The following is a 27173-nucleotide window of genomic DNA, read 5'->3' on the forward strand; positions in this document are numbered from 1 at the left end:
CACAGAGGTCCAAGTGATGAAGAACAGTGTAAGCAACCCAAGGTAGTTCTGAGAGCAGCTGAGGGGAGAATATGATAATGGAGAGCCAATCACACTTCAGGGACTGCCTTCCCCAAACATATTAAAGGAAAATACGTCTGCAAGGGGAGACACTTCCCAAAGTTCTATCTTGAACTCTCTTTTCTGTTCTTGTCTTGCTCCCCTCTCTTGACATATTGTCTATTTCCATGGCCTTCTGTGAGCCTGTGGAATCATCTTCCCCCTCACTCCTAAGTTACAATCACAAGCCCATAACCTGTGTCCTGAACTCTAGTGCCATATTCCCTACCAAGTGACTACAAGCATACTATTCACACCACAAACTCCATATGATTAAGGTTAAACTTAGTGTTTTTACTTTCCGTCTACATTCCTTCTATCCACACTAGCATTTCTGTCTTCACTATTTTTATTTTTGTTGGTTGCATAGTCAAGTTCCATTGCCCAGGCTTACACAGGGGTCATCTTCAAGTTTATCTCTCTTGCCATTGTCATCCATTTGCTTGAGCATATCCTGTCAATTCTTCTTTAGTAGCTATTCCTTTAGACCCCACTTTTCCATTCTTACTGCTGTGATCCTAACTTGGCCCCCTTGCTTCATGCTCTGATTCTCGTGATACCCTCCTGGCTTCTAGTTTCTGTTTTTGCCTCTTCTAGGAATCTGCACATCCCCACCAGATTAACAGCTTCCTAAAAATTTTTTTACATCACTTCTCTGTTAGAACTTTTAGTGATTCTTTTTTGCCTTCCCAGCTGGTGTTTAGTGACTTCTCTGGCTGGTATTAAAAATTCTCCAGTCTGGCCCTTTCTACCTTTCCAGTTTTATATCTCTCTACTCCCCTAAATGGGCCTTGCTTTCAACAAAACTGGTCATGCTGTCCCTTTTATTTCCCTCTCTGTCTCATTGTTTTCTCATTTTCTGGCACATTCTTTGTCTGCTTTCATCTCAGACACATCTTTCACAAGCTCTACCTTAAATGCTACCCAAGAATTGGGGCCAAAATTTCTCTGTCTTAGCCTTAAACCTCCATTTCACTGATTGTATATCATTATGTGCTGTAGGGATGTATGTATATGTCTTATTTCTCCAAATAAACTGAACATCTTGTGAGAGTAAAGGTGTGTTTCCCATATTTTATTTCCTCCACAGACCCTATCAGAATGATAGACATATTATAATCAGCAAATGTGGAAGGAATAGCTGAATGAAAGAATATTCAAGAAGAAAATGCTAAAGAAGAGGAATTATACAATTAGGAGGAGGTTTTTCCCTGTTCTCATTCAGAATTTTGAACAAAAGGTAATTTTTAGAGCTGATATAAGCTATATGTATAAATTTACCTTTGGCTTCTTGTAGTCATTGGAGTTGGACCAAATTAGACTTGAGCATGCAGATCTAAGGAAAATAGCCAAATGGCTTTTTCTTGAACAAAATTTATTTTTCTTGCCATAGCTATGTAGGAAGATAAGATATGAACACAAAATGGGTCTAGTTTTCCAGTCAAAGATAGGCCTTTTGCAAATATTATTAAACCTGTTATTTCTAAGCCATTTGCAAGTCTGGCTTAACCTACTAGAAACTACTAGAAAACATCATTTAAATATAATTAGATTCCTTCTTCCAGATTAATGTATATAGAGTTTTCTAAAAATAAGTGTAGAAGAAAATGACATCATGAAAGCAGGGGTAAGTTCTTAGCCCTTTAATTCTACAGAAATTATACTGTTATTCTGGTCTGCTCAAATGGTTCTGTTGTGTTTACCCAACACACTGAGAGAAGAACAAAATGTCGAGTTTTAATAAGTTTTGTTTGCTTTAGTTGATAGCAAGTAATTTTTAGTCTCAGAAAGCAATGTTTTGTTTTGTTTTGTTTTTTACTTAGTGCTAATCTTGATGGTGTTTTGATGTCAGTGAGTATTTGGCTAGTTGTATTGCAATTTTGCCAAATTGCTTAGAGTCTGGATGAAAAAAATCCATGAAATAGATTTTATATTAGTGACTTGATATTAAGTGAATTTGGCTGCATTATCTCTGGTTTTTTCACTTTAATCAAAACAGGGTAAGTACTGAAATACTCACATTGAAAGCTTAGCTAGAGCAAATTCTTAATAGGCCAGCGTCTGTCTGTCTTTCTCTGTCACACATATATCTACTTCTGTTGCGCCCTTATATTTCTCAGAGAACAAATCTTGGTGATACCATGGAAATGCTCATTCGTCAGATGATCTGAACTTTCTGAGGTTGTAAAAAGCGTGGCTCCTGGAAGCTTCCTAATGGACTTCTTAATGGGGATTTTCAGACTGTAAAATTGAATGGCTAGGGTTGCTGACCTCTTGAGATCTATAACCTCTTCTGTCATGGTGAGAATGGACATTGTAAGAAAAGAAGAGGGATGTGGCTCTTTCAGGTAAAATCATCAATTCAATGAAGCAAAAATATGAGTATCTGTGGTGGTCATGCATTGCAGATTGCCAACGACGGGGGGTGTAATTGATCAGGGACCCCAGCTGCTCCACTCTGAAATTCATCGTCATTTTGCACCAAGATCATGCCTCCCATGGACTGCTCTCAGTCAGTGACTGAGCTGGGCACAATATCAAGGCAGGTCTGTTCCTGGGAGCCATGGGACTCCTATGGCTTTTTTCAACCTTCCTCAGACTGCATAGCAGTCCAGGAGACTTTCATCCAGCCTTTCTCCCTGCTCTCCATCACTCAGAGTCAGACTGGCATCATGGTCTAGTGGCTTTCCTAGCCCTTTTCAGCTTCTTTCCTATTTTCCCTCACAAGGTGTTTCCCCTTATGTATCCTTGTACATATAATCCCATCTGTTTCTTCAGTGATCTGGATTAACAGGGCATTTACTGGGTATAAAGTATTCTTCCGGGACGCATAGATAAACCTCTGTCAGAAATAGCTCATCTCCATTTGCTTGTTCATTGCTCTTGCAGAAAAGAGCTGTGGGTGCCTGGGGGTGGGGTGAGTGAGTATACTTTTTCTGATACTTAGCATGAGCTCAATGAATATTTGTTGGCATCATTCATTTATTTAATCAATTGTCCCTTTAGCCAGGAAATACATACACTTAGGCATACACTTATCCTAAGAATTTCAGTGAGGTAAGAGCATCTTTAAAGCTTGGTTTATTTGGGTGGTGAATGCAACTTAACTGCATGTTTTTCAAGAGTAACTACCACATAACAAAAATGGGGCTGGGCACAATAGGGATTCACAGCATGAAGTACACATTTTGACCTCTACTCTGGAAGAATATTTAATTGAACTAGGAATACAGGGTTTATAGTAACAAAATCATACTTAACAATATAAGTATGTAATTCATTATATAATATATAATTTATAGGACTTTATAATTTAAAGTATATAAAGGATATAGAGGGGTACCTAGATGGCTCAGTCAGTTGAGTGTCTGACTGATTTTGGCTCAGGTCATGATGTTACAGTTTGTGGGTTCGAGCGTCAAACATGACAGCATGTTCGAGCTCCATGAGAGCATGGAGCCTATTTGGGATCCTCTCCCTCTCTCTCTGCCTCTCCCCCACTCATGCTCTCTCTTACATGCTCTCTTTCTCTCTCTCTGTCTCTCTCAAAATAAATAAATAAACTAAAAAAATAAAAGATATAGAGACAGGAAAGTTTTTATGTTTATGGGGTCATACCCCAAATTCTCATCTGGAAAAACATATTCTATCCGGATTCTGTTTGCAAAGATTCCTTTCCACTCAGACATTTTTATTTCCATTAGTGAGTATAGACTTTATCTGATATATGTAAAGATGAACTCTGTCTAGCTGGCATGCTCTGGAGGAAGTGAGCTTTTACCTTTGTATAACTTCTGGAGAAGCAACTTACACAGTAAAATATTGCAATGTCTTTTCCCACCTCTCTCCGAAACGTAAGCAAAACCCTAGCATCATGTTGGAGGCAGGCTCCAGGAAGGTACCATTAATGTAAATTAGAACTAGGAAGGTGTCTGATCAAACTTCCTTGTTTTTTAAGTGAAGAAATAGAAACATAATGAAGATAAGTGGCTTGTAAGGAAGTTTTGGTTAGAAGCAGCAACCAATCTCAGTTACTTCAAACAAACAGACAAATAAATAAAATTTATTATAAGGATTCAGGGGTATTCCATGGAATCCAAAGGGACAGATAAAGCTGGGCTAGAAACAAGCCTGTAGAAAGCCCTGGAGAACTCAGGAATTCTCTTTTTGCCACACTTCTTAGGTCTGCTTCGTGTTCTTGGCCCTGGCTCTCAGAGAGCGCTCACATTCACACTGCAGTTGCAGACATATAAATTGGCTGGCTCTCTTCAATCCCTAATCCAGGTTTCTGGAGGGAAGAATCTGATTGGTCCACTGTGGGTCAGTTGTCCAATTTAGCAGAATTAGCTGTTGTGTCGGGCAGGGGCCTCACATAATAGAAACTTGGCTGCATGTAAGGATGGGAGATGGGAGCAAATTGTATACTGTGTGAGTTCTGCTGATACCCCAAAGACATCTGCTGTAAAGGTTGTATGCCAAGTGCATGGCAGAGGTAGGGCAGGCTAAGTGTTCTCACTCCCTAACTTCGATGATTCATCAGCCCCTTGGGCCTAGGGCAGTGTAAAATACACACCCATAGTGCACACGTGCATGAAGACACACATAAAGATGCACACACAATTACATTGTGCATATGCGCATGTGTGCACAGGCATGTGTGCATATATACATGCGTACATGTATACATACATATGGGGTGTTTGTCAGGTGGTGGTGAGGGCAGGAGGTCATATAATGTAATTCTCCATGTCATGGTTTACAGGCTGTTTTTTCTTTGATTTTTTAAATATTTTATTTTAATTCTAATACAGTTAATCTTTGATTTTTTTTAATCTTGAAAAATAATTTGCAATTTTATTCCTTTCAAGATAAAAACTAGAATCATAAATTTATATTTCCTGGTCCATGTAGCTGATTCTATGATGTTTCAACAGGTCTGCTATATTTCCAAAAGTCTCAAAAAATTTTTCCCTAGGTTATTGAGGCACTTTGTCCCTCCTTCAGTTTCCGGGTTTAAGACTGGTAAATATGCTGAAATCATTCGAAGGTTTAACATACCCACTTTCACCTGTCCTGTGGGACTCCTGTTATGTTGTAGGCGGGGTAAAAAAGGAAATGGAGAAGTATCAGCAATAGCAGCATTGAACGTGCTTGACCCATTGAATCTGTTTTTCCACTAAATCCTTTAAAAGGCCCTGCTAAATACCCACATTTCCTATTGAACACACTGGGATTCAGAGAGTGGAAGTGTTTCGCTGAAGGTCGTACAACCAACCACCAAACAGCAGACGTGGCTTTTGAACTCCAGACTGCCTAGCTCTGCTCCCTTTGCAGTTGTCAGACACAAATTCTACCAGCAACCCAAAAACGTTTCTCATATTCAGAAATGCTCTTTCAGCTTGAGCACATGTGAAGAACTCATGTAGAGTACTTGAAGCCATCTCCTCCCACAATCCTCCCTGAACCCTCTGGCTCAGGGGGTCCCGGTAGGAGGAGAAGCTCTGGGGTTACTGTTTCAGTCCTCCACAGCTGTGTAATAAGTCATCCCTACGCCTCATGGCTGAAAGTAACTGTTTAGGGGCACCTGGATGGCTCAGTCTGATAAGTGTCTGAGACTTGATTTTGGCTCATGTTGTGATCTCATAGTTTCATGGGTTGGAGCCCTGTTTCAGGCTCCCTGCTGACCATGCACAACCTGCTTTGTATTCTCCCACTCTCTCTTTGCTCCTCCCCTGCTTGTGCTCTCTCTGTCTCTCTCAAAATAAATAAATAACCTTAAAAGAAAAGAATTATTTATCATTTCTCACAATTCTGTGTCTTGATCAAGCAGTACTGCTTCACATGGCATCCGCTGGGGCTCTGGAATGGCTAAAAGGTCCAAGATGGCCTCACTGCCGTGTGGGTGGCTGCTGGCTGCTGGAAGCTTGGTGGAGTCCTCAGTTCTCCACGTGGGTTCTCCATATGGCTGCCTGGACTTCCTCACAGTACGGAAGCTAGATTTCAAGAAGGAAATGCAGACTGCAATGGCTAAAGGCCTTGCCTTGAAAGGCACCCAACATAACTTTCACCACATTCACTTGGCCATATTGGGTCACAGGGCCACACATTCAGGATAAGAGGATATGGACCCTAACTCTTGATGAAGGGACAGTGAAGTCTCATTGCAAAAGAACACGTAGGTCTTAAACAACCAGAAAAGAAGAACAAACAAAAACCTATGCCAACAGAAGGAACAACATAATAAAGATTAATGTGAACATAAATGAAACAGAGATGAAAAACACAGTTGAGATAATCAATAAAACCAAAAGTAAGTTCTTTCAAAAGATAAAAAAAAATTGGCAAACGTTAGCTAAACTAAGAAAAAAATAGAGAAGACACAACTAAAATCAGAAGTAAAAGTGAGGATATTATGACTGACCTTATAGAATTTAAAAAGATTAAAAGAGAATACTATATATAATTGTATGCCAACAAATTAAAAAGTTACCTAGAAACCCACAAATTGCCAAAGCTGACTCAGGAAGGAATAGAAAATTTCAACAGACTTATAACAAGTAGAGAAACTGAATCAATAATCAAAAACCTCCCAGCAAAGAAAAGCATGGAACCAGATCCCTTTACTGATGCATTCTACCAAACATTTTTAAAACAATTTAAAAAAATTTTAATTCCACTATAGTTAACATAGAGTGTTATGTTAGTTTCAAGTGTACAATATAGTGATTCAAAAATTCTGTATTACTCAATGCTCATCAAGATAAGTGTATTTGGGGGGCTTCTAGGTGGCTCAGTCAGTTAAGCGTTCAACTTCGGTTTGACTTCGGTCACGATCTCATGGTTTGTGAGTTGGAGACTCGCATCAGGCTCTGTACTGACAGCTCGGAGCCTGGATCCTGCTTTGGATCCTGTATCTCCCTGTCTGTCTGCCCCTCCCCTATTCATGCTCATGCTCATGCTCTGTCTCTCTCTCTCTCAAAAATAAACATAAAAATTTTAATAAAAAAGTGAGTGTATTCTTAACCTCCTTCACCTGTTTCACCCATCCCCACATCTGCCACCCCTCTGATAACTATCAGTTTGTACTTTCTACTTAAGAGTCTGTTTTTCATTTGTCTTTTTTCTTTGTTCATTTGTTTTGTTTTCTTTCTTAAATTCCACATATGAGTGAAATCATACAGTATTTATCTTACTTTGACTTATTTTGCCTAGCATTATACTCTTTAGATCTAACCATGTTGTTGCAAATGGCAAGATTTCATTCCTTTTTATGGCTGAATAAATTTCCATTGTATGTATAGACAACATCTTCTTTATCCATTCTTCTCTATCGGTGGACACTTCGGCTACTTCCATGATTTGGGTGTTGTAAATAATGCTGCTATATGGTGCAAATACCCTTTGAATTAGTGTTTTTGTATTTTGGGGATACTAAGTAGTGTGATTATTGGATCATAGGGTAGTTCTATTTTCAACTTTTTGAGGAACCTCCAGACTGTTTTCCAACAGCGGCTGCACCACTTTGCATTCCTCCCAACAGTGCATGAGGGTTCCTTTTTCTCCACATCCTCACTAATACCTCTTGTTTCTTGTGTTTTTGATTTTAGCCATTCTGACAGGTGTGAGGTGATATGTTATTGTGGTTTTGACTTGCCTTAACCTGATAATGTGTGATGAGTCCTTTTCATGCTTATGTTGGCCATCTAGATGTCTTCTTCAGAGAAATGTCTGTTCATGTCTTCTGCCCATTTTTAAATTGGATTATTTCTTTTTTGGTGTTGAGTTGTATAAGTACTTCATATATTTTGGATACTAACCCTTTATCAGATATGTCATTTGCAAATATCTTCTTCCATTTGATAAGCTGCCCTTTAGTTTTGTCGATTGTTTCTATGCTGTGCAGAAGTTTTTATTTTTATGTCATCCCAATAATTTATTTTTGCTTTTGTTTTAAAGGTGTTGCTATGGCTGATTTCAGAGAAATTACTGCCTGTGCTCTCTTCTAGGATTTTTATGGTTTCAGGCCTCACATTTAGGTCTTTATTCAATTTTGAGTATATTTTTGTGTATGGTGTAAGAAAATGGTCCAGTTTTATACTTTTGCATGTAGCTGTCCCATTTTCCCAACACCATTTGTTGAAGAGTCTTTTTCCCATTGCACATTCTTGCCTCTTTTGTCAAAGATTAATTGACTACATAATTGCAGGCTTATTTCTGAACTCTCTTTATTCTGCTGTGTTGATCCATGTGTCTATTTTTGTGCCAGTACCATACTGTTTTGATTACCATAGCTTTGCAGTGTATCTTGATATCAGGAACAGTGCTAGTTCCAGTTTTGTTTTCCTTTTTCAAGATTGCTTTGCTATTTGGGGTCTTTTGTGGTTCCATCCAAATTTTAGGACTATTTGGTCCACTTATGTGAAAAAAGCTGGTGGTATTTTGGTAGGGATAGCATTAAATCTGTAGATTGCTTTGGGTAGTATAAACATATTAACAATATTGGTTCTTCCAACCCATGAGCATGGAATATCTTTCCACTTCTTTGTGTCATATCCAATTTCTTTCATAGATGTTTCGTAGATTTCAGAGGTCTTAACCTCCTTGGTTAAGTTTATTCCTAGATACTTTATTATTTTTGGTGCAGTTGTAAATGGTATTGTTTTCTTAATTTCTCTTTCTGCTGCTTCATTGTTAGTGTATACAAATGCAACAGACTTCTTCTGTACATTGCTTTTATATCCTATGAGTTTATTGAATTCATTTATCAGTTCTAGTAGTTTTTTTGGTGGGCTTTTTAGAATTTTCTCCATATAGTATCATGTCATCTGCAAATAGGAAAAGTGTTCCTTCTTCCTTGCCAATCTGGATGCCTTTTATTCCTTTTGTTGTGTGATTGCTGTGGGTAGGCCTTCCAGTACTATGTTGAATAAAAGAGGGAAGACTGGATATCCTTGTCTTGTTCCTGGCCTTAGGGGAAAAGCTCTGTTTTTCCTCATTGAGTATGATGTTCACTGAGGATTTTTCATATATGGTCTTTATTATGTTCAGGTGTGTTCCCTCTAGACCTACTTTGTTGAGGGTTTTTATCATGAATGGATCTTGTACTTTGTCAAATGCCTTTTCTGCATCAATTGAAATGATCATATGGTTCTTATCCTTTCTCTTACTGATGTGATGTATCATGTTGATTAATTTGCAAATGTTGAACTACCCTTCATCCTGGGAATAAATCCCACTTGATCATGGTGAATGATTTTTTTAATGTATTGTTGGATTCAGTTTGCTAGTATTTTGTTGAGGATTTTTGCATCTATGTTAATAAGTGATATTGGCCTGTAGTTCTCTTTCTTGTGTGCTGTTCTTATCTGGTGTCAAGGTAATGTTGGCTTCATAGAATGACTTTGGAAGTTTTCCTTCCTCTTCTATTAATTGGAATAGTTTGAGAAGAATACGTATTAACTCTTCTTTAAATGTTTGGTAGAATTCCCCTGTGAAGCCTTCTGGTCCTGGACTTTTGTTTGTTGGGAGTTTTTTGATTACTGATTCAATTTCATTGCTGGTAATCAGTCTGTTCAAATTTTCTATTTCTTCCTGTCAGTTTTGGGAGGCTATATGATTCCAGCCAAGGGCATATGGCAGGAGGATATAGGGGTGGGACATGCAGTGTTAGCAAGGATTGCACAGGTCTGCTATGAGAAAGGATCCGGAGCCAAGGCCTGGCTGGAGGGGCCATGTCCTCAGGAAAATGTGGGGGCCAGTTGCACAGTGTTAGCAAGTTATTTAGAGAGCATTGGCACTGCACTGCTCCCCGCAGGTGTCCTTGTGTCTACGCTGGGAGACAGGGAAAGGAAATGGCACCTGTCTACTCCTTTGTTCCTGAAGAAGGCTCCCAAGGATTCCTGCCCCTCCATGCTCTGAGGTTAATAAACAAATCTACCTCCTGCATATGCCAGGCATTTTTTAAATGCTACTTCTATGCTATATTTCAGCAGAGCTGTTTGTTGTACAGTCTCTTTAAGGGTGGGCACTGAGTTTCCTATCACCCTCCTGGTTCTCCCAGGGCTGAGCTTGCTGAGTTTTAAAGTTCCAGGTGTTTATTGTAAGAATTTGGGAAATTCAGGCCCTCTGGTTTTCACGCAGGTTCCTTTTGCCTGGGGTACTTAGTGTGAGGATCTGGCTTTCTTTCCTCTGCATGCCTGAGGCATCCTTCCCTCCTGTGGACAGTCCCATGGGTCTGTTTAGCTCTCAACCACATCTTTGCCCTTCCTATCCTCTTTGATGTGGCCTTTTCTCTACATTTAGCTGTGAAGAGTCTGTTCTGCCAGGCTTCAGGTCATTTTCTGAGTTATTTACAGTGATGTGGGTACTATTTAGTTGTATCTATGGGTGAGGTGAACTTAGGGTCTTCCTATTTTGCCATCTTCCCTGAAAGTTCTCTAAATTTCACCATTTTAAAGGGAATTAAACACCAACTCTACTCAAACTCTTCCAAAATTTTAGAAGAAAAGGAAACACATTTTAATACATTCTGAAGCCAGAATTATTCTGATGCCAAAGCCAGACAAAGATACTGTAAGAAAACCTATAGACCAACATTCCTTAGGGATTCAGAATAAGCAAATAAGAAATTCAGAATAAGCAAATCAATAGAGATGGGAAAATTAGAAATTACCAGGCATGTGTTTGGGGATGGTGGTGGTAAGGAGTAATTACTTAATGGGCATGGCATATTTTTATGGGATAATGAAAAATTTTTGAAGCTAGCTGGAACTAGTTTTTACAACCTTGTGAATATCATACATACCACTGAATTGTATACTTTTTTTTAAAAAGTTTATTTATTTTGAGAGGGGGAGGTAGGGACAGAGAGAGAGGGAGAGAAAGAATGCCTAGCAGGCTCCTTGCTGTCCACGCAGAGGCTGACGCATGGCTTAAACTCACCAACTGTGAGATCATGACTTGAGCCGAAATCAAGAGTTGGTCGCTTAACTGACTGAGCCACTCACGCGCCCCTGAATTGTATACTTAAAAATAGTTAATTATATGTTATTGAATTTCACCTTAGTAAAAATATAAGAACATGTAGGATAGTAGGTAATTGTCGTGGCTATTTTCAGAACACACACACACACACACACACACACACACACACACACGATTAATATAGATAATCTGCGATTAGGTAAACTCTCAGATAATCATGGGTAGATTACTTTTAAGGACTGACAGCTTTATTTAGGGAGCTCAGCTGCCCAAATATTTTCCTGAGACTAAAGGTGGTATTCTGAGCTTGTTCTCTTCCCTCCTGTCATGATGTAGGCCTAGCTGAATTCCAGTAGTACAGATCCTCATCCAGGAGGCAAGTCTATTTAGAGGACTGAGACTGGTGGCTCTCTAGTAGATGTGTTCACTGTGGGTGACAACAGCCTCATGTTGGATTTTATATGGCATTGCTCCCCTAAGATCTCTTCTTCCTTTTAAAGTTAGGAGACTTTGTTTTATAGGAAATTGTCACTAAGATGTGACAAACTGAGTCTGCCACAGAAATGCAAGCACCTGCAAGAGATGAATTCTTTGGGAAGAAGAAACTTAGCTTCCCCTGGAGATCATAAACCTCAGCCAGCTGCTCCAGTTCTTCCCAAGATGTTTTATTAGAGAAATGGCCTGAGCTGGAGATGTCTTATCCAAATGTCATAAACCGTTCATTTACAAATTTGAGATTGGCCCTTTTGCCCATGAAACATAAAGTTTGCTGTGTCTACCAGATTGCAATGAATAATTATCCTCAAGAGCTGAGCTCTACAGGTAAAATGACTTCTTTATTTGGGACAGTTCCCCAGATACTGATGTTTGGTGTGGACCCAGTACATCTTCCAGGATCTGGATGGCCCGTGGGACTCTGAGCCTTATTTTGTACTGAGGACCTTCTCCTGAATCAATCAGTCTCCAGCTGTAATTAATTCCTTTATGCCTAGACACACCCTTCCTCATTCTCTCCCTTTTCTTCTTATCTTTGTCCTAAGCAACTTTACAAAAGGAAAAAACAGGAAATGCTAAGCTGTTTACATTGGTCCCAAAATTATTTCAGCCAGAAACAGTTTTGCATGGTTGTCATATGTGTCAATATTATTTTGTTCTACTTTTCTCACTATTTGACTCACAAATTTTTTATGAGAACATTTATTTAATCTAAGTAGATAGAGGGGTATGACAAGGCAGCTTTTCCCCAAGGCTATCCCATGGACATTAAAAGGGATATCTAAGAAAATAGAAATCTGGGATCAGCTTAGTTTCTGAGACACTGGATTAAACCAAGTTTAACATGCTTTTTTAACCATAAGATTTCCTAGAATATTCAATATGTGGTATAAGTTTTAAAAGTGGGGATTTGAAATATTCCCCAAGTTTATTTAATCAAGATACCTTTCTTTGTGAGGCATTGGTAACAAGACTACCTTTGAAGAATAGTAGTTTACAAAGATTTTTGTCACATACTCCCTAAAAGAATTTCAAAAATGTTTGCACCATTATATATTTTTAGTTGACATTTAAAATTTTCACATAAATTTAAATAGTTGCGTTGATGCAAATATTTGAATATCAAAAATAAAACATATCAATCTTGAATAGTTTATAATGGAATTGCAAAGCTATAACAATTTGATACTCACCAACATCCATTAAAAAAATTAATTGAGGTAGTTTTTTCTTCTTGAATCTGTATTTCCAATTCTCTTTCTCCACAGCTTTTTGTCTGCAGACTATATTGTTATGCTTGAAAGTGCCTTTTGGGCTATCCCACTGTACAAAACAAATGTACAGAAACTGAAATTTTACATTTCAGTGTAATCATAATACTTTATGCATTAATTTTTCTTACAGTTTAACTTTTCATTATAATTATTCTTTTAGAACATGATTTATCAAAACAACATAAATATATTATCAACTCCAATACAAAATTAAATGTAAAAGGCAGAATTTTTTGGAAGTAAATCTCTAAGTTAAATACATCATGATCAAGTGTTTCTTATGCATTTAATGAAAGATAAACAATGCCAAGAGCTGGCATATTGTTTCTTTTTTGCTATTAGGTTAAAAAGGTTATAATTTTATAAAATTAAGTTGAAGATCCATGTAATTTATTACTGCAATTAAAATAAAATTAAATAAATAAATAAAGATTTCAGGTGATGAAGTAGCATGCCCACCTTTCTCAAGTGGTAATACACTTTTGAGAACTCAGGCCAGATCTCAGCCTTGTATATATCCATTATAGGAAAGGATATATACACATATGGAGGGTCATGTAATACATTCCTGTGAAACTTCCAGAGTAGCCTTGGGATATCTTTGCCCACCCACGGGAATCCTCAAACCCCAGTTGAAGGCTTGTGTTATAGAACACAGTGAAGGAGACTGGTTCCACTGCTCATATGTGCTCTTGGTCAGCCCCATAACCCAGGGCTCATGGTTAGGTGCATAAAGCCTCCTCCCACACCTCATCTTCCATCTCATCCCCTTAGCAAATATTGCTAATTGATCAGGTTTTCCTTCTAAGGAGGCCAAATACTGCCTCAGGCCTTTTCAGTTTAGAACTCTAAGACATACTACTAAGAGAATTGGAGCGTAAGATGAAAAACTATTCAGGGGCACCTGGATGGCTGTTGGTTAAGCATCTGCCTTCAGCTTAGGTCATGATCTCCCAGTTCCTGAGTTCTAGCCGCACATCGGGCTCTCTGCTGTCAGCGTGGAGCCCACTTTGGATCCTCTGTTTCCGTCTCTCTGCCCCTCTCCCACTCTTGTGCATGTGCTCTCCCTCTCTCTCTCTCTCTCTCAAAAATAAATAAACATTAAAAAAAAGAAAATTATTCACCATCCTGAATTTAAACTCCTGAGTGTCATTCATCTATAAAATAATGGGATATGTCCATATGCTTTTAGGTTAAGGTGCCATAATTTATTTAACCAATTCCCTACTCTCAAGCATCTGAAATGATTCCTATTTTTTTACAATTGTAGGTATATAATTTATATGTGGCATAATTCCCAAAGTAGAGCATTGGGTTATAAGAAGTCATAAAACAAATTTGTAACTTTTATTATACATATTGCCTTATTGTTGTCCCTAAAGATCCAACCAATTTAATTGAGTCTGACCAAGCTGAATATTTACATTCTTATTTACTTGTGAGCTTTATAGGTACCTCATGCTCTCATAAAATTTTATGAGAAAATTTTACATTTACATTTCTCAAATTGCTTCTATGTGTTGATTCATTGTATTTGCTTATGTGTAAACTGTCGGCTTTGATGCCATATCAGATAGAATCTAGGTATTGATTGGTCATATTTGCATTCATTCTGTCTGTCCCTTGGAAGCATTTTATCAGTGTTGTTTGCCCTTCCCTCTCCACACAGATTGTTGGCTTGCCCTCGGAGCACTGAGGTGAGGGGTCCAGCCCTCAAAGGGGAAGCTGCCAGGGCACAGTCATTCCGTCCTTGAGTCTCTTTGAAGTTGAAACAGAAAGATTTTACTGCTTACTTAGTGCTAGATTAGTGCTTTCAGTGCTATCTGTAAGCAGAGTTAATTCCTGCCCCTTGGGTTTTATCAGAGCTCTTTCTAGGCACCTACTGATGCCATGTTCCAAGTTTGAGACCTTTCTTTCTCACTAGTGAAGAGGAGTCTTACACAAATTCTCAGCACCTGGGAGTTCTAATCCTCAGAATTTTGTAATGTCTTCCCATTCATCCAATTCAATACTCCTTCTCTGGACTCAGAAGTAAGAATATATATATACCCTATAACTCCTCTAAACCAAAATCCAACCATTATCCCATTAACACTTATACCTTGTTCTTCACACCTGCAGCCCAAGCTTTTAGCTCAAACTTGGACTATGCTAGTCCTTTTCTCTTGGGCTCCATCCTGGATAACAGGAACTGGAGAAATCAGAAAAGGAAGTTGGTTTTCTGTGTCTGGAAATGGAGTTACCACTTGTTTGTGGTCAGTGGATAAAACTAAATAGTGGCAGCCTCCCCCAAATGAGGAGTGCCTCAAGAACCATGGAAAAGTCACATGCATTGCTAGAAAGAGTCTCTTTCTGAGTGGATGTTAAGGTAATTACCCTTTTGGGTAGATGTGAAGGTAAAGATAGCTTCTCTGTTACCACTGGTAATGACTACCAATCTCCTTTTCCCATGACAAGCTTCCTACTCCATGTTATTAGCTCAGGAGTTGTTCGAAGAGGTAAAAAATCCATTTATGTAAGGCAAGATGCATCAGATGGCTTCTGAACTCACTGTTCCTTCAGAGCATTTCAAAGTTGATCGCAAACTAATACAACCCATGGAAGAAAGCTAAGTGCTAATGATCAGTGAAAAACCAAATAAATGAAAAGTTGAAGTGGAGAAGATATCTGTCTATCCCAAAATAGAAGTGTTATGTGGAGTGGGGGAAGGAAATCACTCAAAACTTCTCTTAATTAGTACAAATTAAGATGTTGCAAATATGTGACTTGATTTGTATTTGATTAAACTCGGTCTCTGATAAATATGTTGATGTAATTCTCTGCTTCAGGTTTAGAATTTTCTGGTTTTATTATTATTTTACAGATCTTAGTGTGAAAATAGAAAAAGAAAAATCAAGGCATTTTATAATACTTGGGCTGTCTTTTGCAGTGGCCATTAAAAGGCAATGTAAGCCCACATTCCACATTGAGGCCCTTTCTTTTCCACTGAGGAATGCAGTTCTTTGTGTTACACTAGCTCACTCTGTGAGGGGAAGCCCACAAAGGTCATCATTATCAAAACAGTGAGGATACTGACCCTCTTCAGGACATTTGGAAAACAATTCCTATTGATAAGATCATTTCATTCCCATTTCACAAACAGTGAAACCTTCTGTGGCCCTCAAGGGCTTCCTCTAGGAATAGAGGTAGATGTGAGCTCAACAGAAATATGCAATTGAGCGCCTGGGAACCTCACCAAGTGACTGTCAGCCAAGGTTGGGTTGGGGGTTCCAGTCTCTGGAACTCTGAACATTTAGAAAGGTAGAGAGCCTTCTGCTTTCTGTATATCAAGTCCTTGGCTTTCCTCATTTAGTCTCATTTATTGCTGTATTAGGATTCTCCAGAGAGACAGAACCAATAGGAGGAATAGATAGATAGATAGATAAGGAATTAGCCTACCCAATTATGGAGGCTGGCAAGGTCCAAGATCTTCAGGGTGAGTTGGCAAGCTGGACACCCAGGAAAACTAATGGTTTATGTCTAGTCTGAGACCCAAAGCCTGTGAACTAGGAGAACCAATGGGGTCAGTTCCAGTCCAAAGGCTGGCAAGCTCAAGACCCAGGAAGAGCTCATATTTCGGTTCAAGTCTAAGACCAGAAAAAGCCAGTGTCTCAGTTCAAAGGCACTCAGGCAGAAGAATTCTATCTTACTTGGGGTAGGGTCAGCCTTTTGTTCTATTCAAGTCTTTGCCTGACTGGATGAGGCTCACCTGTATTGGGAGGCAATCTGTTTTACTCAGTCTATTGATTTAAATGCTAATCTCATCCAGAAACATCCTCACAAATACACCCAGAATAATCTTTGACCAAACATCTGGGCACCATGTGGCCCAGTCAAGTTGGCATGTACAATTGATCATTACAGTCGCCGATGTACAGACAACCCTGGCTCAGGAGATTTAAGAAACTTGCCGTAGAGAGCAAGATGGAGTCACTCATGTCAAGCAGTGACTCACGTCAAACAGTGACCTAAGCAGCCAAGGGCATTGTAGCTAAGACCAGATATTGCCAAAACCATCACAGGCTGACAACACCCAGAACTGATAACCAGCAGAACCACAGGAGACCTGCAAAGGCCCAAGACTGATTAAATACCTTTAAAAAGGAAAGACTTTTGCAGCAAACTGTCAGACTCTCCAGATGCTGACCCTTTCACGTCTGATCACATCAAAAAGGCAACTGCTGCCAAAGGCTCTGCCTGACTGATCTCTGAACATAACAGATCCTCCACTGCTTGAACATAAGAAGCAGTAAGTGCTGAGAGTTGACCCAGACCGGACAGAGTCTTCAACTCAGCTGTGTGCTCACAGACTGACTTTGCATTTGGTTTGTTAACTTCTTACTTCTTGTTGTATATTGCTTGTAGTGTGACTTGGCATTGTGCCTCACTTTGTGTGACGTGTATGAAGTCAAGTTCAATGCATAGTGAAATGTCATTGAGTTTGGAATCCTGAAACTGCTTAACAATTGGGTTAACCTTGTTTTACAGATGAATAAAGCTGACATCATGGAAAGACACAACTCCAAAGGGCACTGTGCCTGCCCCTGAGAGGTTCTTTCCATACTGCTGTGCGATGGGAAATACACCCATTTCTCCTCTGCTATGAAGTGGGCAGTTTAGGGGAAAACGTGAGTGTAGTGATAGCATCTTTTTCTCTAGATGACAAAGGGGGTTCAAGTGGAAGGAAGAATGGACTCTAAACCTTGAGGGCACCTTCTGCAGTGGGAAAAAGATGTGCTCAGTAGCTTCCTCTGGTGGCTCTGTCAGCTCTTCCCACTGCAAGGCTTTGCTAAGGAAAGATGAAGGCAGATGTGGCCATTGTGTGTCCCTGAGGCCCAGAATCATTGAAAGGAGGGGCCTAACCTGCTCTCAAAGCAGAAATTTGCCTATTGCTGTATTGCTTGGAAGCTTGGCAATTTAGCTTTGTATTGCATTATTTAAAATATTGTTTTCGGGCGCCTGGGTGGCTTGGTCGGTTAAGCGTCTGACTTCGGCTCAGGTCATGATCTCACAGTCCGTGAGTTCGAGCCCCGCATCGGGCTCTGTGCTGACAGCTCAGAGCCTGGAGCCTGTTTCAGATTCTGTGTCTCCCTCTCTCTCTGCCCCTCCCCTGTTCATGCTCTGTCTCTCTCTGTCTCAAAAATAAATAAATGTTGAAAAAAAAAATTTTTTTTAAATTGTTTTAATGTTTATTTATTTTTTGAGAGAGACAGAGACAGGATGCGAGTGGGTTAGGGGCAGAGAGAGAGGGAGACACAGGATCCAAAGCAGGCTCCAGGCTCCAAGCTGTCAGCACAGAGCCTGACGCGGGGCTCGAACTCACGAGCTATGAGATCATGACCTGAGCCGAAGTCGGACGCTCAACCGACTGAACCACCCAGGTGCCCTGCATTGCATTATTTTAATAATCATACCAAAAAATTAGCCAGCAGATGTCTGGAAGCAGTGTGACAGAGGATACAGACATTACAGCCCTTTGTGAGTGGAGCTGGCTCCACCTGCTCCAAGTGCTTCCTAGCCCTGCAATTGAAAGCAAAGAGTTTCAATTTTGAGTTCCAGGTTCTCTTTGTGAGATCAGTGTGGAGGTGATATTTCTTTACAAACCAGAAAGATAATAAGAGATCCTTTTATTTTAAATGTTTAATTAAAACTCTAGAATGAAAGAAAGAAATGCTCATCTTTAAGGAGAAATACGCCATGAGAATAAAAGTCTTTATTCCTCTCTGCTGTTTAAGAGTTTAAAAGGCTAGTAAAGAGGGCTCTTCTTTTGATGTTTTCCTTCTCTTTAGCATCCCCTTGTTAACTCATCCACCTTCTTTCTAGAACTCTTCACACAGGCCAGCCCCAGTCCCATTTCCTAGTTGTGTGGCAAGAGAGGAAATGGAAATGAGTTATGCACATGTAAGGTACTTGCTATCAGGCACAACATGATTGCATAGGACTAACAAGAGAGGGGTGGTTTCGGGTGAGGAGATGTTAGTAGCAGAATTGGAAGTGCCAGGGTGTTATGCAAATGGAGGAATTCATTTCACCTTCCCTTCCAAAGAGGAAACGATCCACCCTGCCACCCACTCTCAGAATAGCACTTCAAGTAAAAATGTGGAACACTTCAAAAGAGAGAACTCCGGTCCTCCATGGCCACAGCCAGGAGCCAGCAGAGGACTTTAGAAGGAAGCAAAATTTTGTAGAAATAAACCAATAGGGGATTTACCTCTTATGGACAACACTGATTGTGCACAAGCAAGTGTCAAAGGTGGTAATGAGGGCTTGAAGACAGGACTGAATAGCCCAGGGCCCAGTAGACAGCAGGAGACAAGAGTACAAGGCCAGCAGATGCACAGCCTGAAGAGGGTCTGAGCTGAACCAGAACTAGACTCTCAGTCACTGGGGGAACTTGAGGTTAAAAGCCAAGTGCCTTGAGAGGCATTGACGGGCTGTTGGTAAATTTTTCAGGTGTTTGAGAGAAGTGATGACTAAGACCAGGGGGGAGGAGGAAATATACCAAATAGAGCCTCCGAGTAGCCAGGTGGGAACGAGTTCCCCATGGAATCATGGGCAGCAAGTTTGGGGTAGCCCAGCTGTAGGAGAACAAAGCAGAGCTCTGGAACTATGGGATCAGGGCATAGGCTGGGATGTATAGGTCTCACGGATAGGTATGAGCTACATATTGACTGAGGATGGGGCAAAAAGGCCTTAGCAGTCCAACTGTGCAAGGATAGGGAATTAACAAGTTTGTTATTGAAGACATGATCAAGAAAGAAAAAATATGGAAGTAAATCTGATCTAAGAAGGGGTGCATTCTCTTCTGTCATTTATGTCTCTGGCTGGTGTAGTAGCCTTGGGGTGATGTCAAGGGGAGCAGAGACCCAAGATTTATGCTGATTGGGAGCATCTTAGAGCAAATGTGCGTGTGTTTGAGGGGAGGGTGGATAGACAGTGATGTTAATCACCAGGTGAGCTGGGATTGGGCAAAAGTCTGTGTGAGGGAAACCATGGCATGGGAGAGGGAAGGCTAGTGTTGAAAGCCCCACAAAGTCAGGCTGAAATGTCAGGCTTCACTATTGAAGTAAGACCCACCAAAGGATTTAAGTTCATTGGTGTTCTTCCCATGTTTACATCATTTCTTCTCATGTAACTGCTAAAGTCTCTTGGATCTGAGACAGATGGTCAAATTGCTACCATTTGAATGACAGTGGGAGCCAAAGCAAAGCCTACTTTTTAATGGAGATGTGGGGTACAAAGACGTGGAGTTTGTGGGGCCAAGAGATACATCCGTCCATTCATTTGTTCATTCATTCATTTACTCATCCATTTATTTATTCACTTATTCCACATATATTATTATAAACTAGGTTCCACCAATTGGGTGATTTTCCCACTTTGCTGATTGAGGGAATTAACATGAACTATAAACTTAGATACATTTCCTTTCCTCTTCAGCACAGCAGCCAGCAGGAAGGAGGGGATGAAGATGGGGTAGAGATAGGCAAAAAAATAGATGAGCCAGGTAAAACTGAAGGGGTGCCATTATGAGGTTTCCCCGATATCTCCCTCAGCTTTATAATCTGGCTCCACCTCTGTTTCCAGCCCCCATGCCCAGATACCTCCCTGATGCCTCATGCTCTAGCCAGCCCTGACCACCAACTGAACATGTCCACATCTCTATGTGAACTAAGCATAAAATCACCACATTTATTGAGAGCTTTTAATGTCCAGAGAACTAAGCTAGTTGCTTGATGTTCAAGATCACATTTATCCTCACATGCACCTCATACAGATGAGGAAATTGAGGTTTAGAGAAGTAACAAGCCCAAAGTTACTCTGTCCACAGAAGAAAATTTGCTTTCACAGGAAGTCAGCCAAAATGAGTATGAGTTTGTATTAGTTTCCTCGGGCTGCCGTAACAAAGCACTGCAAACCAGGTGGCTTAGAACAACAAATTTATTGTTTCACAGTTCTGGAGGCCAGAAGTCTGAGGTCAAGGTGTGGGCAGGGTGATATTCCCTCTGAAGAAATTAGGGAAGTATCTGTTCCAGGCCTTTTTCCCAGCTTCTGCTAGTTCCTTGACTTGTGGCAGTCTAACTCCAATCTTCATATGGCCTTCTCCCTGTCAAAATTTCTCCTTTTTATAATGACACAAGTCATATTGAATTTGGGTCTAGCATATTCCACTATGACCTTATCTTAACTAGTTACATCTGCAAAGACCCTGTTTCTGAATAGGTCACATTCTGAGGCTACTGGGAGTACTTCAACATATGAATTTATGGGGGGATACAATTCAACCTGTAAGAGAGTTACTAAGTAGGAACAGTCTCAACTGTTTTGTGACCTAGTTCTCTACTGTTGCAACAATACCACACACAATTTCCTCCTACCTATGTATGGAGAGGAGTGGGGCAAGTGGGGAGTGAAGGGGGTAATGGGAAGCCTTGATGACTTCTCCCTCCTACTTCTAGGCCTTGCACATAATCAGGCTGTGTCCATTTTTCCTAAAGGGGGTATGGGTACTCCCTCTTGTTAGGACCCACATGCCCTCTGTGTATACAGGTAGCTTTTCCTTCTTTAGGGGCAAACACCAATGAGGTGCTTCATGCCCAGTTCGAAGATATAATGGTGCAGAATGCCATCTATGGTATTCCCTCTGTGGCCTCTTTCTTCCCACTACAAGTCCACTGAAGGTCATTCAGGCCTTTGGTCAACACACATAGATGCATTTCCTGCTGTATGCAAGGCATGGGAGCACACACATCAGGGCCTCAGGGAACATGCAGTCTTGTGGGACAGGAGCCATAAGACCAGGCAGAAGGCTTGTTAACAAAAGATAACAGACAAAATACTGATGTTTTTCTTCTCTCTTGGACTATTGGGGAAGGCTTTTAAGAGATGTGCATTAGCTGGACTTTGAGGGAAAGCAGTAATGCTGAGAAGGGGTGGGATTGCACAGACTCTCAGGAATAGAAACAGTGTGGGAAGAGGCAAAGCCCAGACCATGCATTATTCAGTTTAGGTAGAGGCTATTTCAAGTGGAAAAATGGGGCAACAATTTTGGACAGGTGGATTGATTAAAGGGTCTTAAATGACAGGGTAAAGAATGTGGACTTTAAAGTCTCTTTGAAAACATTTCCTTCCTCATTTGTCTTTCTTTTCCTCTTCCTAAGGCAAATGTGATCTTTGTGGTATGCAGAATGTGGGTCCCAAAGGTATTCCACACCCTCATTGCCAATACCTGTGAATATGTTACCTGATGTGATGAAGGGGATTTTGCAGCTATGATAAAGGCCTTAAGATGGAAAGACTTTCTTGGATTAATGAGATGGCCCAATCTAACCACATGAATCCTTAAAGTCAGAGAACAGTTCTGGCTGCAGAAAACTAGGGAAATGCCAGCATGGGAAGGACTTGGCTTTGCAGATGAGGGAAGGGCCACTGGATGCTGGAAAAGGCAAGGAATGGATTTTCCCCTGGAACCTACAGAAAGGAACGCAGCCCCACTGATGCCTTTGTTTTGGCCCAGTGAGACCCATGTGGGACTTCTGACATTCAGAACTGTAGGATAATAAATTTATGTTGTTGTTTTAAGCCACTACATTTCTGTTAACTTGTTACAGCAGCAGGCAGGAAACTAATACGATCATCTAGAACACCTCTGAGAGTTGAGAGGCAGGTGGGGCTGCTGGGACCTTGCAGAGCACCTGATTTCAACCCGCTAGGTAACTTTTTTTTCTAAGTTTATTTATTTATTTTGAGAGAGAGAAAGAGAGAGAGGGCATGCCTGAGCAGGAGAGAGGGAGAGAGAGAATCCCAAGTAGGATCCATGTTGTCAGTGCAGAGCTCAACGTGGAGCTCGATCCCACAAACATTGAGATCATGCCTGAGCTGAGAGCAGAGTCAGACACTTAACTATGTCAGCTTAATTTCTGACTGAGGAAACTCACATGCAGCTCATCCAGCCTAATGCTTGTTCCACTGCTCTGCAATTCCTTCTTCACACTCTACCCTCCGCTGGTAGCTGGTGGTAGTGGTGGGGCGGGGAGGCATTTTCATTGGCACCAGGCCTAATCTGGGACTGTTTTCAGCAGGAATTAGCAACCATACAGCAGTGCATCACTTTCCCAACTTCCATGGTATCAAGTTAAAATGTAGCCATTTATAGCTTCTCTATGGAAGCCACCTCTGTGCATTGCTTCCTATGTCCTAAAAATAAGAGAATGGAATAGTTTTACAAAACAAAAAGACTAAAGAAAAAAGAAAGAGAGAGAGGCACCCCCCACCCCATACAGATTCTCATAAAAATCAAACAAAGGGATGAAGATGGGGAAGCCAAGGACATATTGAACTTCAGGCCTGCCGCCTGATAGCCTTTAGATGCAGGGCACAAAGGTCACTTTCTTTTCCTGGATTCTATATATAGCATGTCAGTTAGACCAGCCTTTTCTCCAGAGGCCAGCTCTACTCCACAGATTTCCACCTGCAGGAATTTTGGGAGGAGGGGGAGCTGCTCGGTTTGTACCTTCCTTCTTCATATTTGGTGCTATTAACTAGCTCTGAAGTCATTGTTCTTTTTACAAGAGATTGTTAGATGAAGTAGATAATAAGAAAAAATATTGCTTTCACAGCTGGCATAGTTCCAATAGAGACAGCAGTTCCTTTTAAGAAATGCTGTAAGGGCTCCGTGTGTATTTACAAACACATTATAGCCCAGTTGCCAACCCTTAATTGACAATAAGATCATGAATAGTTGCTAGCTAACCCGGATGTTTACTGATGGCCAGCAGAGACAGAAACATCTTCTTGAGATGGCTGATGTTTGCCACAGGGTGCCAGAAGTTACTGGCAACCCCAGCTTCTCTTATTCTTTCCTCTGAATAGCTAAACCTCCTGTGGCTGCGGTTTCCCTTTTCTGTAACCAATTGCTTCCATTTTACTGCTCACACCAGTGTGTTAGACATTTCACTAAGTCTTCTCACAGTGTTTTATTGCTGAATGCTGGAAATTAGATCACACATATATCAAAGGCACTTCCAAACTGATTTGAAAATTTATTGCTTTGGCATTTCAAAAAACTATGCATATTCCTCACTCCCTGTATTTTTTGCCAGAGTAGGAAATGTGGAAAAAAACCCAAAATTTATTCATTAATTGGAAGGAAAAGATTGTGAATATTTTATTTATTCAAAATTCATACTAATATAAAATATATAACAGAATTGTAAAGCCAGGAGTCTGGAAAATGTCTTCCAAAATAAAAGGGTAGCCTTTATCACTTATGAAGTAGTCTTTCCAAAATAAATGAATTGGGAAGTAATCAAACCTCTAGATCCAATTACCCATTTACAGGAAAAATAGAAGAAAGATAAATGAACATGTTAAATGGCAGCATGGAGTTGCCATCCATAAAATCCAGACCAGGGGAAGCTCTAGGAAAAATGACCTGGTTTCTTCAATAAATATACTGGAAGAAATAGAGAGAGAATATCAGAAGGGCATCTTATAGGTTAATAGATTTAAAACACATCAAGCACTTGGAATGTATGGACCTAATTGGAAATCTGAATATTGATTTCATATTTGATAATTTTAAGGAATTATTATTAAATTTGTAAAGTTGTGATAAATATACACTTTTGATATAATTCCCTATCTTCTAGATATACAAATAGAAATATTTACAGAGGAGACATCCAAGATTTGCTTCAAAACCTGTGGTAGCCAGAAGGTGAACCAAGCTAGTTTATGAGTTGATCACAGTGGGAGCAGAGATTTGGGTACATAGGTATTCATTAAACCATTCTTTCTACTTTCATAATGTTTGAAATTTTCACCAAAAAATGTAAAAAAAAAAAAAAAAAAAGCATTGCTTAAAGCACAAATGTAGAATCCAGTGATGTCCTTAAAATTGCCCATGTTAAAGGAAAAATCAGAAATGATGAAGGTTTAAGATTCTGGGTGTCTGCAACTCCTCCTTGCTGCTCCGTGTCACCTCCCCTGGACACCTCCCATCTGACTTCCCTCTCCAAAGTATCATAGGTCTGGCTGCTCGTGGAGAACTTTGGTGAAAGTCTGAGTAGTATGTGTGTGTGAGTGTGCAAGGCACTGCATCAGCCTTCAGAGTACTGGCTCTCTTCTTGCTCCCCACAGCCCTCTCACTTCCTGGGTGCCAATGGAAATTTAAAACAATTTTTTTAGACTTTTTAAATTCAAAGAAATTTACTTTGCTCATTCCAAGTCTATCCTGACAACTCCCTGAGGACCCCTTTCTTTATTTTACACAAAGCACAGCTCTTTCCCTGAGAAAACCTGTCTCAGTTTGAAAGTTGGGGCAATGGATTACAAAAATGGCTACAGTATTTTGCAGTTCCTTCCATCAAAAGGTGAAGTCTATTTCCTGACCCTTTGAATCTAGGACAGCCTTGTGACTTGTAAGCAATATAGTGGGTGGGATGACACTGTGAAGAGTTGCTGAGCTCCACTGCTGAATGGAAGGCCACGGGGATTGGGGAAGAGCTGCCTGGCGATGGCCCTAGATCATCCAGCTTCCTGCTGACTGCAGATGCATGTGTGATGCTGGACGAGACCAGTCAGGCCAGTGCACAACAGAACCAGCCACCCAGCCCACAAAATTATGAGCTACATATATAGTTGTTATTTTTAAGCATTCACTTTGGGGATTTTTTCTAATGCTGGAACAGTTAGCAGATAGAGCCAATTACTCTTTCCTGCTGCACGGGGCCACTGGGTGGCTCCAATGAATAATAGACACTTAATAAGTAGAGTGATGGGGGACATGTAGTATTAATCAAAACTTAGAGGTCGGAGCAGACTTCCCAGAATAAAAGACACCTAAATTGAGATATGGAAGGAGATAGGAATTAGCCAGGGGAAAGGATGGGAAAGATTTCCAGGGAAAGGAAACTGTACCCACAATGCTAGGGGCATCCTGAATGAATGTGTGTTTGAATTAAGGGCTTTTACACTAACGGATACAATGAAATGAACTTTTTAGTTTAAATCTGAATTGTCTTTGAGTATGTTGTCTTTGAGATCCTAAAGTCTAACCCTCCTAGGAGGGGAAACTGGGGCCCCAATTATGGGCTGCTTCATATTATAGATATTCAAGCACACATTCTTATCTACTGGAAGTGAATAAACTCCTTAGGGGTGACAGATTATTTATTTTCGTGTTCCCAGACCTACCAGATACCTAACACCAAGTGGGCGAGTAAAGGAACAAACCAATGTGTTACTGAGAGTCCTTGAAATTTTCATATCTCCAGGAAAATTTCACCATACTTTTTATTAATACTACAGGCCCCAATTTGCTCATACCCTGCCAGCAGTTTCTGCCTAGACCAGGCCTATAGATCCAGATTTATTCAAATTATCTTTGCTGCCATCTTCTCAGCTTTAAACACTTGCCTGCTATGTTCATTTTGATCATCTCTTGAACATTTTAAAATCAGCATCTCTCCAACTCCTCCCTGGGAAGCATTTGATCCATCGTCCTGGTGTGTTTTCCTGTTTTAGAGAATGATGAGTGCCTGCAGGGCCCCAAACCTACATTACATTCAGTCTGGTTTGAAGAAGGACAGTGCTTCATAGAGGTTTGAAATGGGAGATTTGTGAAGCAGAAGCTTAAATAGAAATGTGCCAGTTTTCAGCAATGAGCAACCAATTTCTGAATGTTTCTGGTATGCAAGAGAGGAAGCAGCTTAAAGGGCCTCTTATTTTATTTGAATTAAAGAAAACCCTATGAAATATGAAAAACCAATTTAACCTACAGGCTCCATCTGTGGATTTTCTATAGAGATGAAACTCACATATATCTGTCCCAATACCTGATAGAGCAACAGGTAAAGAGGGAATAATAGAAACTTAGATATGTATGAGACATTAATGATCATCTAATTCTGTACATCTATCCTGTACATGCCCTTGTTTTACAGAAAGGAAACTGAGACTGGGGGAAGTTAAGTGTGTGCCCAGATTCAGAGAGCAAAATGTATCTGGGAGTGACAATATGTTTATTATCTTGATTGTGGTGATGGCATCAAAGTGCATACCCATGTGTCAAAACTTATAAAATTATACTACTTTAAATGTGTGCAGTTTATTGGGTGTCATGTATGTCTCAGTAAAGTTTTTTTTTAAGATGAAGGCAAAATAAGAATGTTTTCAGGGAGAACAGAACCACTGCTGGACTGTAAACTTGAACAATCCAGAATGTGAGACATATTCTTCAGTGCATGAATTATTGAGAAAAACAAAGAGAGGAGGAGAACA

General features: G+C 40.2%; 1 protein-coding gene across 5 annotated transcripts in view; it reads left to right on the forward strand.

The window, feature by feature from the left end:
- RFX8 (regulatory factor X8) overlaps positions 1–27173 on the forward strand; it is a 258335-nt gene that overhangs the window by 93538 nt on the left and 137624 nt on the right. The window contains exon 4 of one of the 5 annotated variants that reach the window (XM_053890564.1): positions 1190–1339. The exons of 3 other annotated variants lie outside the window; for them this stretch is intronic. In XM_053890564.1, the coding sequence (XP_053746539.1) occupies positions 1268–1339 (72 nt within the window). In that variant the 5' untranslated portion in view covers positions 1190–1267. Of the gene's footprint in view, positions 1–1189; positions 1340–27173 lie in introns of those variants that run through there. One more of the 5 variants, XM_019439644.2, reaches the window with a different exon arrangement.

This window comes from Panthera pardus, unplaced genomic scaffold (assembly GCF_024362965.1).
Source record: "Panthera pardus isolate Hobbes unplaced genomic scaffold, ASM2436296v1 HiC_scaffold_25, whole genome shotgun sequence".
In the NCBI taxonomy this organism is placed as follows: Eukaryota; Metazoa; Chordata; class Mammalia; order Carnivora; family Felidae; genus Panthera; species Panthera pardus.